An 11621-nucleotide genomic window follows, 5' to 3' on the forward strand; every position below is an offset into this window, starting at 1 on the left:
CAATCTTAGTGAATCCCTCTCCCTCGCAACCTCTTCCAACTACTTTGCAACCTCATCCTTTGCTTTCTTAGATTCTGCCAGTTCCAAGGAAACGGCGTCGTTTTTCCTCAGCGCCTTGTCTCGCTCGCGAATGGCGTCATCACGATGCCTGGCGAACTCGTCGCGCTTCTTGATTGCCTCCTGCGCCAGCGCTTTCAGGCGGTTGAACGACACCTGAAGTTTGGACCTGGAGTTCTCGGCGGCGAGACGCGCCTGGCGCTCCCGATCAAGCTCGCCTAGAAAATGCATTTCCTCCCCCTCCCCCCACCCCCAAAAAAAGCGTTTCCTTCCCCCTCCCCCCAACACGTTTTTTTTATTAGGGCAATTTACCTAAATAAATAAATTGGGTGAAAGCTTTACTCAAATACACAAAACAGAAATTCCTTACGTACATGTGCATTTTCACATTTCTATGTAAACCGTGGGAAGCTACCACGGTTTCTGATTTTAACATAAACTGTGGCAAGCTACCACGGATTATGGTGTTTGTGGTTTGTGTGTAAACCATGGCAAGCTCCAACGGTTTACGAAGAGAGAAAGCTAAGCATAAACCGTTGCAAGCTCCCACGGTTTATGAAGGAGGAATTTTTTATCATAAACCATTTATTTTTAGATGTTTGATTGCATCAATGTGGTATCATTTAGACTGCGCATGATAATTGTGACAGAATACATGTATATAATAGAAGCTCAAACCGCTTAAACTATCAAATACATAGCAGATAACATATTAGAAAATTCTCAAACCTTTTTAACTATCAAATACATGGCAGATAATAAATTACAGAAGTCTGAAATACATAAGGCTAAATAGCATGCGAAGAACATAAACTAACATAGTTCCTACGGACATGACAATATGACATAACTAATCAGAATCCTCAATGGTGTCACTGTCATCATCGTCGAACTAACCGAGTAGGTGACCTCCGGTGCCACACAATGGAGGACGCCTCACCCTCCTAGGTCTCTGCTCTGCCGCTGGTCCTGATGGCTGTGCGGGAACGCCGCTGAATGCTGAGGCTGGGGTCCCTCCTAATGGGATCCATGGGTCAGTCAGAGATGTTGCAGGCTCGTTGGGGTCAACGGCCAACTGAGGAAGAACATCGTCAGTCTGTGGCTGCGGATTAGCAAACTGGGACTGGTCGTCAGGCATCTGTGGCCTATAATGGGTCCCATCATCATCCATGAGCATGTCTATTATATTCCTATAGAACTCTGACTCAGTAACAGGATCATCGATGTCCATCCCAACAGCCGCGGTGGTATACCCAGCAAACGCATGTGGGGCGACATTCCCAAAGAGCTGAGAGCTACTACCCACATCGTAGGTCGGCTGATCCATAGCTGAGACTGAACCAACTACATCCTCACCAACACCATGCTGAGTACCCTGATCATCAACGGAAGGTACTCTACCTCGAGCCCCTCCACGGCCGTCCCGCCCTGCCTGTCGTCTGCCTCTACGTCGAGGAACACGATAATCCGCCGCATCTCCATGATCAGCTCTAGGGATGTCCTTCTCCAAACGGTCAGCCAGCTCTCACCACTCTTGATCCGTGGTACGGGTGCCTATACGCTGACGCCGATCTACTCGCCTGTTATCTGGTCTGTCGTAAACGTGCACTCTAGGAGGTGCCTACGACGACCCTCTGTGACGAGCCTCCTCAGTCAACACAATCGGCCTAGGATCCTGAAATGCAACATCTGAGGATAGGAATCTGTGCGCCACACCCACCACTCCAGGTAGTCTGATGATGGACCGGGATCAAGGACTCGATCGACCCAGATGACTGAATGAAGCCGGTTCTCCCAATGCCGCGGAAGGATGCCACCGAAAAGAAGGGAACGCTGCTTCGCTCCGCTGGATGCGTCGGATCCCGTATAACAAGGGATCTTTTTAACAACAAATTCAAACATGTGGTCGCAAAATGCTATCCAGCTCTTTTGTTGCGTAGCAATAGAAGCCTGCTCATGCTGCTTTGGCGGCACTTTTTCGCCTTCTCTTCGCTCTGGACAGGAGCGCTAGTGGGCACGGGGAGGGAGCAGGCGAAGCGTGTCATTCGTAATGAACAGAAAGATACCACTACTTCGCCTCTTTGTTGGAGCGCCGGCGCGAACACAGTGGTATCTGACCAGGACCAGAAACTGATTCGAATTTGGATATTGACATGTCGGTGGTTTTTAACCGTGGGCATAATGCCAGGAAGTTATGCCACTCCCGATAATATGTGGGGAACCACCTGTCCCCACCCCTGCCATCCTTCGCATGTAGCCAATCTATGTTCAGAGCTGGCTCAGGGAGATGCTGAAGACCGCCAAACTGCGGTAGAATAACCCGGTCGACCTGATGCCACTCAATCGCAGCAAAATATATCAGTCTAGTGACGGCCGTCCATAGCCTATGGTGCTCGTCAGCTAGTATCTCCGGGTGAATAACAGCACCAACCTCGGCAGAAGAATAAGGCTCCCACACAAACTGTATCGAAATAGTAAGGGTTTCGTCAGACCACGATACTTAACATAAACCACTGAAACTAAGAGCAATAACTAAATAACTCACATCGTGGACACGCAATCGATCCAAGGAAAGGCGTGCAGACACTAATCTTTGATCCCCTGGATCGTTCCTCGGCAGAAACGTAGCCCATCTACAATTTTAATTGAAATCATGTCATAACTAGAAATAACACATAATGTTGATAAATTTGTGAACCAAAATAATAAACCGTACCTGGAGGCAAGAGGAAACCCAAATACATCAAACCCACTAGGCCTCAACGTGGAAAACCTCCAGAAAATCCAAGACTGTAGAAGCTGTAGCGGCCCGGCCAAGTTAACAACGTTTCTGTTCGTCCCACAACAAAGACATCTATACAACCAGGCCAGTGCAGCCGAACCCCAGCTATATCTGCCCAAGTCGTCCAACGATGCCAAATAAGGCAACCAACGAAGGAGGACCCGATTTGCATTTTTGTTCGCAAACAGCTGAGACAACAATAGCATCAGAATATAAGCACGTGCGTATATACGCACGGTCTCATCAGTAGCATCTGTTGGGAGAAACTGGTACCTCTCATAGAACCATGTGTAGCACACTGTCATCTGCTTTACTTTACTCTGCGGAGGTAACTCCCCAAATAACTCACGGAACCACACCCATGCTGGTCTACCGTGCTCCATTAGATTCTCAAACTCAGTCAGGCACCCGCTGACAGGCTCATCGTCGATCGGCAAACCCAGCTGATATGCCACATCTTGCAAAGTAATACTGCACTCACCAAAGGGCATATGGAAGGTGTGCGTCTCAGGACGCCACCGCTCAATAAATGCGCTAAGGAGAGGCTCATCAACCTAGAACCACTGGCTGTTCAGCCTAGCCAAATGATACAATCCCGCCGTCTCCAGGTAGGGTATAATCCGGTCGTGTAAGGGCATATTTTGTTATCTCCTAACGCCGCTAATCACCCTAGCAGGCTGCAAAATGTGGGCAACAAAATCCCTCAACATACGACCATTACTAATAACATCAGATGTAATTTATAAAAAATTATTACAAGCCTCACATTGTTTTTCTTAATTCCCTAATTATAGTAATAACAGTGATTATAATAATAAGCGGTCCAATACTAACAAAATCTAAGAGTAACAATAATAACTACCATTATCAGAAAAGAGGACAACAATAATAATAATAACAATAAAACTACTAATACTATGCACTCAGAATAACAACAAAAATTAAATGTAAAAAAATAATTCTACTAACAACAACCATAATAATATCAATATTTATATAACTAGTAATAATAATAATAATAATAATAATAATAATAATAATAATAATAATAATAATAATAATAATAATAATAACTAACCTCAGCGTCGATGTATCCAGCCACGTGAGCGACGCCATTTAGTCGGTACAAGCGATCCTCATCCTCCATGCTCCACCAACTAAACCTCTTTCCAACCTTCTTTACTTTCCACAGATTCTCTCAAATCAACAACCCCCAAATTTGCCTTGTGTCACAAATGATCCCTGAGAAGCTTCAGCGAATTATGTATTTATAGACCATCACACGTAAACCGTGGTAACCCATAGCGGTTTACGTTCACATCGCACTCTTCATAAACCATGGGAGCTTGCCACGGTTTACGCTTAGCTTTCTCTCTTCGTAAACCGTTGGAGTTTGCCACGGTTTACACACAAACCACAAACACCATAATCCGTGGTAGCTTGCCACGGTTTATGTTAAAATCAGAAACCGTGGTAGCTTCCCACGGTTTACATAGAAGTGTGAAAATGCACATGTACGTAAGGAATTTTTGTTTTGTGTATTTGAGTAAAGCTTTCACCCTATTTATTTATTTGAGTAAATTGTCCTTTTTTTATTTTATCATTTTTTTAATTAAAGTAAAGATATTTTAAGAATAAAATTAAAAATTTTATTAAAAAGGACAATTTTAATAAAAAAATATGTTAAGGATGATTTTAAATTCAAAATTACGTTGGGAACGGTTTCGATTTTAACCCTCAATGTTAGGGATCAAAATAATACTTATTTCATTATATTATGTGTACATTAAAATTAGTAACTAATATAAAATATATATTAAAAATAAATTAAACTATATATATTTATATACAAATACATTAGTGATTAATTTTAATAATTAATTTTAGTGTACGAATAATATTTTTTAAATAAATAATTTAGCCTCTTATAACATTACTTTATTCTTATTTTTTATATATTATAATAGAAGTGAAACCTCGCATTTAATTTATAATTGTTCAACTTTATATATACTTACTTATAGGACACAGTTTAAACAAATCAACCGAATGTAAAGAACAAAATTCAAAACCATGATCTAAAAAATTATAGTAGTAATATATAATTAATTAAGATTATGTGTTGTTTGTTGCAAGGAAGGAGTCAAGGAGAGAGATCATGTTTTATGGCAGCATCTCCAAAAATCATGTCATCGTGGCTCAATCCAACCTTTCAACCACTTGCCTCCAATTCACCGACCTTCTTCTTCTTCATTATGTGCTATCCAGACGATTCCTCCACTTCAGCTACTTGTTTTTTATTTAGTTATAATTTATGTAAACAGCTTAATTAAACTTATTTTTAAAAAATAAATTTAAATAATAAATACTTATATTAAAAATAGTTTATAAATAAATTATTATATTTGATTCTTTAATTTTAAAAGTATTTATTTTAAAAGAAATATAATAAAAAAATTTATTACGAGAAAAGTCATTTTTTAACTTTTCTATAAGTATTTAAATAACTTTTTAAAAATCTACAATTTAATTTTAAAAATTATACCAGACATTAAATCATTAATATTATACCTTTTATAAGTTAAAAATTAAAAAAACAAAGTTACTCATAAACTACAGGCCATTAGTCACTTATATTAGCTATCTTGACAAGGAAGTAATTGAATCTGTTATTTTAACAGGATCAATTTTTACATGATTAGATTAATTTTGTGTATTAGTAGCTTCTACAGCCCTAAAATATAATACTTAACTAAAACAAATTTAACACCACCAATTAAAAATTTATCCTAAAAAAAGCCAAATAATTAGGAAAATTAACATTTTTCCTTAAAAAGTTTGGCACCAATTTATTAATATCATTATTAAATTTAGAATTTACAATTCAAAATTTGAATCAATCTAACGTATAAACTGACATGATGATAATATTAACATGACACATGATGACAAAAATACAAGAAATTCTATCTATTATTACTATACTTGAGTTTAAAATTCAGACTGTCATAGTTATTAATGTAAATTATAAAGATGAAGACAAAAAAAATAAAATAAAATAAAATACAGCTAGTGGCGAAAGTCATGAAACACAGAAGAGAGAGAGAAAAAGGAGGCATTGTCACATTGTGAATAGGTTTAGTATTGTGACATTGTGATTGTTGAAATAATTGTTTGTACTTGTCAAGCTTGATATATATCTCAAGATATTCTATGATAGAGGTATCCTCATAGAAGAAACAAGGTTCTCCAGAATCACAGATGGAAAAAACTGATTTTCAGGGCATTGTTATGAAAGAACCAAAGAAATGTTGCAGCATGTGTAATCTCATTTATCCATTTATAACTTCATGATTGTGCATTTTTCTGCTAAGTTATGTTCAACCTATGAAGCACTAATATCAGCACTAACACTGATACTGAGTTATGTTCAAGCATTTATAAATATTCAAGCATTTAGAAATGTAAAATTCCCAATATTCACTGCTACTATGTTCTGCCAAAGTTTTTTGAACATTTTTAACATATATCATTTGTGTCAAACTTGTTACTACTAAGTTCATGTGAAATACTTTTTAGTTCACAAACAGCTTGCTTGAATGGTGTGTTTGTGTTTGATAATGCATAAGTTGATGTGACTTGAGCCTCCAAGACCAACTTACATCTACTCATCATCTACTGAATCATAACAAACTTGCTGCATTGCTCTCAGCTAGGTCCTCAACTACAATAGAAATTCATAGAAAATAGCATCCTATTTAGACTTAGAAGATGCAATAATACACCTTAGCGTTTTTCATAGTTGATGCAGACTCAATGAGGAGAAGTCAAAGAAGGCAACTATGCAACTTTCCAAAAGATATAAAAACAGCAGTGCTAGGGGAACAATGATTATCTTGAACAACATAAACAACCACCAATCAAATACAAGTATATTATACTCTAATTTAATGCTACTCATTAAATTTACTCTTTTAACCCTATTAATTCACATTGTTCACACATTGTTCAAGAATGTTATTAATTACCTATACTTTTTCTAACAATTATGGAATGCATTATTGTGTTTCTCCCAACTCCAATCTTAACACTCTTATGTCCTCAACAAACATCAAATATCAGTTTCCCACATTGAGCATCATCAGTTCAGTTTCTAACCACAAATCCATCTGTTTATAATGCAGATACTGTGATTTCCCCTGTCCTTGATAACTTGTTCCAATTGCTAGCACGCGAAGCCAGTCTGCTCTGTGGTGTGGATGACAAGGTTAGATCCCTTCACAGTGAGCTCAGCATGATAAACGTGCTCCTCAAAACATCTGAAGGCAAAACCAAGAACGGAATAGACAAAGAAGCTCTTCGCCAGATCAGAGATGCCGCTCATGAGGCTGAGGATGTCATCGACACCTTTGTTGTCAACGTGGCTATGCACAAGCGTCGAACCAAGCTGGGGAGGATGCTCCATGGTTTTGAACATGCAAAGTTGCTCCGGGATGTGGCTGAGAAAATAGACAGCATCGAAGCCACTATCAATAAAATAAGAGACAACAAGATCAAGCTCACCGATGTCGTCCCACAAGAAAGTGAATCATCGACGTCAACAAGAGAAGAGGAGGAGAGGATTCTGTTGATGCACAAGAAGAGAAGAATTGTGGAAGAACATGGTATAGTTGGTTTTGTTGGTGAATCGAAGGCAGTGATCCAGCTGCTTAAGGAAGAGAGTTCCCAAAGCAACGTTGTGTCCATCATCGGTATGGGTGGGTTGGGCAAAACCACCCTTGCTCGAAAGGTCTATAACACGGATGAGGTGATGTCATATTTCCATTGTCGTGCATGGGTTTATGTTTCAAATGATTGCAGAGTTATGGAGCTTTTGATTGGCCTTATCAAGTCTTTGATGCCTGATGAGATGAAGCGAATTGACCTCTTTAGCTTGAGTGTGGATGAACTAAAGCTCAAGGTGCAAGATTTCTTGTCCATGAAAAGGTATCTGATAGTCCTTGATGACCTCTGGAATACTCGAGATTGGGATGAGATACAAGATGTTTTTCCAAACGACAATAACGGTAGTAAAATACTCATTACTAGCCGTTTGAAAGAGGTGGCATCCCATACGAGTCCATATCCTCCTTATTACCTTCAGTTCCTCGGTGATGTTGAAAGTTGGGAACTCTTTTCCAGGAGAGTGTTTCGAGGAGAAGAGTGTCCTTCTGATATAGAGCAACTTGGAAAACAGATGGTCAAAAGTTGTGGCGGTTTGCCACTCTCCATTGTTGTTTTGGCAGGGTTACTTGCAAAGAAGGGGAAGTCACACAAGGAATGGTCCAAAGTTGAGGGACATGTTAACTGGTTTCTTACTCAAGAAGATAAGACCCAAGTCAAGGACATTGTACTCAAACTCAGCTACGACAACTTGCCTACAAAACTAAAGCCGTGCTTTCTGTATTTCGGGATCTACCCTGAAGATTTTGAGATACGTGTAAGGCCATTGCTGCAAAAATGGGTTGCTGAGGGATTTATTCAACAAACTGGGACCAGAAATGCAGAGGATGTTGCTGAAGACTACTTGTATGAGCTCATTGATCGTAGCTTGGTTCAAGCATCGCGAGTGGACTTTAATGGAGATGTGAAGGCATGTCGCATCCATGATCTTCTTCGAGATCTTTGCATCTCTGAGGGCAAAGAGCACAAGATTTTTGAAGTTTGCTCAGATGTTAACACTTTGGATAGATCAAAACCACGCAGGCTCTCTATCCAATGCCCCATGCATCGCTATGCTTCTTCAAGCAATGATGACCATTCATGTGTCCGCTCTTTGTTTCACTTTGGCCCAAGAGGGTATTGTGATTTTACCCCCGGTGAGCAGAAATGGCTCTTCAAATCGTTCAAACTGGTTCGGGTATTAGATCTTGGGTACAACTATTTCAGCAAAGTCCCTTCCAACTTGGGCTTATTTATCCATTTAAGGTATCTAAGAATATACATAATGACAGCAATAAGTCCTCAACACATTGCAGATTCTATATGTAAACTTGAAAACTTACAAACTTTGGACATAGGTGGGGTGCCGATTCCAATAGTATTTCCTAAGGGAGTATGGAACCTTAAACAACTTAGGCATTTGAATACAGCAGGATGGGTCCTCCTAGAAGACCACTATGGTTCAAAAGCACATGATCAAGTTATGTTGAATCTTCAAACCATCTCTTTCATTGCATTCACTGAACAGATTGCAGACATGTTAAAGAAAGGAAGGTTTCCCAATCTACGAAAGTTGGGTTTGAACATCTTGCCGTTCCTCAGAGACGACATGCATGAGATGTTATCAAGCCTACAACAATTAACTCATCTGAACAAGTTACGACTCTTCTTTGACAGGGAACGGCAGATCGGTTGCAAGCCAATTGATTTGTCACAGAGCCTGCAGCACTTGTCGAATCTGAGCACTTTAAAAGTTGATGAAGCTTTTAACCTTGCAACGTTTGATATTGCATTTCCACCATGCATTACAAAATTAACGTTGACAGGCATTAGCATCAGGAATGATGATGGGATGAATGCCATTGGTAATCTTACTACACTCCGACTTTTGAGATTGTATGGAACAGGTAAATTTGATGATTCCTTTGAGATTAATTGCACTGCAAACAGTTTCCCACAGCTCCAGGTTTTTGAGATGGAGAAGCTGAATGTTGACAACTGGAAATTAGGCAATGGTGCAATGCCATGCCTTCAAACTCTGCTTATCAAATGCTGTGAAAGATTGGACGATCTCCCAGACGAACTGTGGTCTTTGACTTCCCTGAGACAAGTAAAAGTTGTGGAACCCTCCCAAGCATTGTCTCTTGCCGTAGCAAATTTGGAAATGAAGGATGGATGTGAGCTCATAATAACAGAGGGGTATCAATATAGATTTCGAGTTTGAATCAAATTTAGCCTTAACACTTATGATTATAATTGGGATTTAAATGTTATTGTTACCATTAAAATCTTCTAAATGATTATCATATTTGTCCATTTAAATCATATTATGACTGTTAGCTTTTTTGTATGATCATATATAATGGAGTGTTCTAGTAATAGTTCTATAGAGTAAAGTATCATTTTTGTCCCTAATGTTTGGGCTAAATCTTATTTGTATCTCTAACGTTTAAATCATTCTATTTGTATCTCTAACGTTTGTAAAAGTGATTCAATGTTATCCTGCCGTCAATTACACATCATGAACACTTTAGTTTGAGTTTTAAAAATCTCTTCTTGAAGTTAGAATACAAATGTTTAGGATAGAATCGATAATTCACTTCGAAAAATAGCTCATCAAAAGTTGAAACTAAGTCCTACAATATTTACATAATTCACTTTTCTAGAGACATAATTGAATCTAAACACAAATAGTGGGTATAATATTAAAATCGAATACATCCAAGTGAGACCTAATTGAGAATGAATGCATCTAAGTGAGAATAATTGAAAAATACAATCTGATTTGTTAGTATGATTGATAGTAGGATAACATTGAATCATTTTTATAAATATTAGAGATACAAATAGGACGATTTAAACGTTAGGGACATAAATAAGACTTAGCCCAAACGTTGAGGACAAAAATAATACTTTACTCTAGTTCTACACTTCTAGTATATATTACGATTCATTCTATAATATAATTTATGATTAGATAATTAATTTAAAAAATTATGACATCTAATTACACTATTCTCTATCTTATTACAAAATAGATCTAGTATGATATATAAAAGTTTATAGTAAACTTAAAAATTTATATATTACAAGAATGAGATTTGCGTTATGCATAGACAGATAAATTAATTATACTATATAATATATTTTAATATTGTTTAGAGATTGATTAGGTAATATATAAATTAATATTAAATTTAAATTATTTTATATTTAAAATATTTTTTAAAATATTTATTTGATAATTTGTATATAATTCTTAAATATTTAATTATTTATTCAACTAAAATTTAATACGAATTAGATTATAATTTATTATTTCAGGAATTTAAATTCATTTATTTAAAAAAACCATAGTATAATTGTACAAATCTATATTTTTATTTGTTATTTTTATTATTTGTAAATAAAAAAAGTTAAGAAAAATATATCAGAATGAAAACCAATAAAAATATAATATAAAATTACGAAATAAATTTATAATTATTGATGAGTTTGAAAAATTCCAAATTAATTTGATGATGATCAAACATTATTAAAATAATTAATTACAAAATTATTAATTTAAATTTTAATTCATATTTGCTAATTAATAATTTTGTTGATTGCAGATTTTGTTTTGGGTCGAGAAAAAAAATAACAAGCCCAATGTGAAGTTAAACTTTAACCTCGGTACAAAAATGTTTTAATTATTATGGCTGAATCAATGCTTGGTTAGTTGGGCCAGTATGTTGTTGAAACAAGCCCATTTAAAATCTTTGCTACAAAGACCAATGTAACACCCTAATATTCAAATCCTTATACTCAAGTCATAAGTCAATGATACTACAGTGGTACGACTCTCAGGTGGATTTTTAATATATAAATATAGGTAATTTCGGAAAGAGTATTAATCGAGAAGCCTGAAAAGAGTATAAATAAAATTGCGAAAACGTATCACTCACGTTTCGACAACAAAAAGATAACTGTGAAGCCGAAAGCGATATACGGACAAGGCATAAAGGAGATTAAGAGATAGATAACACACACACACACACACACACACATATATATATATATAACATAAGTAAATAGCCACTAG

The 11621-nt window shown here is 37.0% G+C and overlaps 2 protein-coding genes across 4 annotated transcripts; one reads left to right on the plus strand and one right to left on the minus strand.

Annotated features, from left to right (window-relative positions):
* Positions 1-2125: 2125 nt before the first annotated feature.
* Positions 2126-3330, minus strand: LOC140182943 (serine/threonine-protein phosphatase 7 long form homolog). Its single transcript, XM_072230923.1, has 3 exons — positions 2774-3330; positions 2603-2690; positions 2126-2518 (listed from the first exon to the last, which is right to left on the minus strand). Exons 1-3 carry the CDS (start codon positions 3328-3330, stop codon positions 2126-2128), a joined length of 1038 nt encoding a protein of 345 aa, XP_072087024.1.
* A 3398-nt stretch (positions 3331-6728) lies between these two features.
* Positions 6729-10062, plus strand: LOC112789313 (disease resistance protein RPP13-like). Of its 3 annotated transcripts, XR_011879505.1 has the most exons (3): positions 6729-8806; positions 8899-9405; positions 9491-10062. XR_011879505.1 is itself a non-coding variant. In XM_072232329.1 (2 exons), the coding sequence occupies exons 1-2, from the start codon at positions 7134-7136 to the stop codon at positions 9526-9528; spliced, it is 2310 nt and encodes a 769-aa protein (XP_072088430.1). In that variant the 5' UTR covers positions 6733-7133; the 3' UTR covers positions 9529-10062. The 3 variants fall into 3 exon arrangements, 2 of the variants coding, with proteins under 2 accessions (XP_072088430.1, XP_072088429.1); XM_072232329.1 differs by having other exon boundaries at positions 6733-9405; XM_072232328.1 differs by having other exon boundaries at positions 6739-10062.
* Positions 10063-11621: the final 1559 nt, after the last annotated feature.

This window comes from Arachis hypogaea, chromosome 3, assembly GCF_003086295.3.
Source record: "Arachis hypogaea cultivar Tifrunner chromosome 3, arahy.Tifrunner.gnm2.J5K5, whole genome shotgun sequence".
Taxonomy (NCBI): Eukaryota; Viridiplantae; Streptophyta; class Magnoliopsida; order Fabales; family Fabaceae; genus Arachis; species Arachis hypogaea.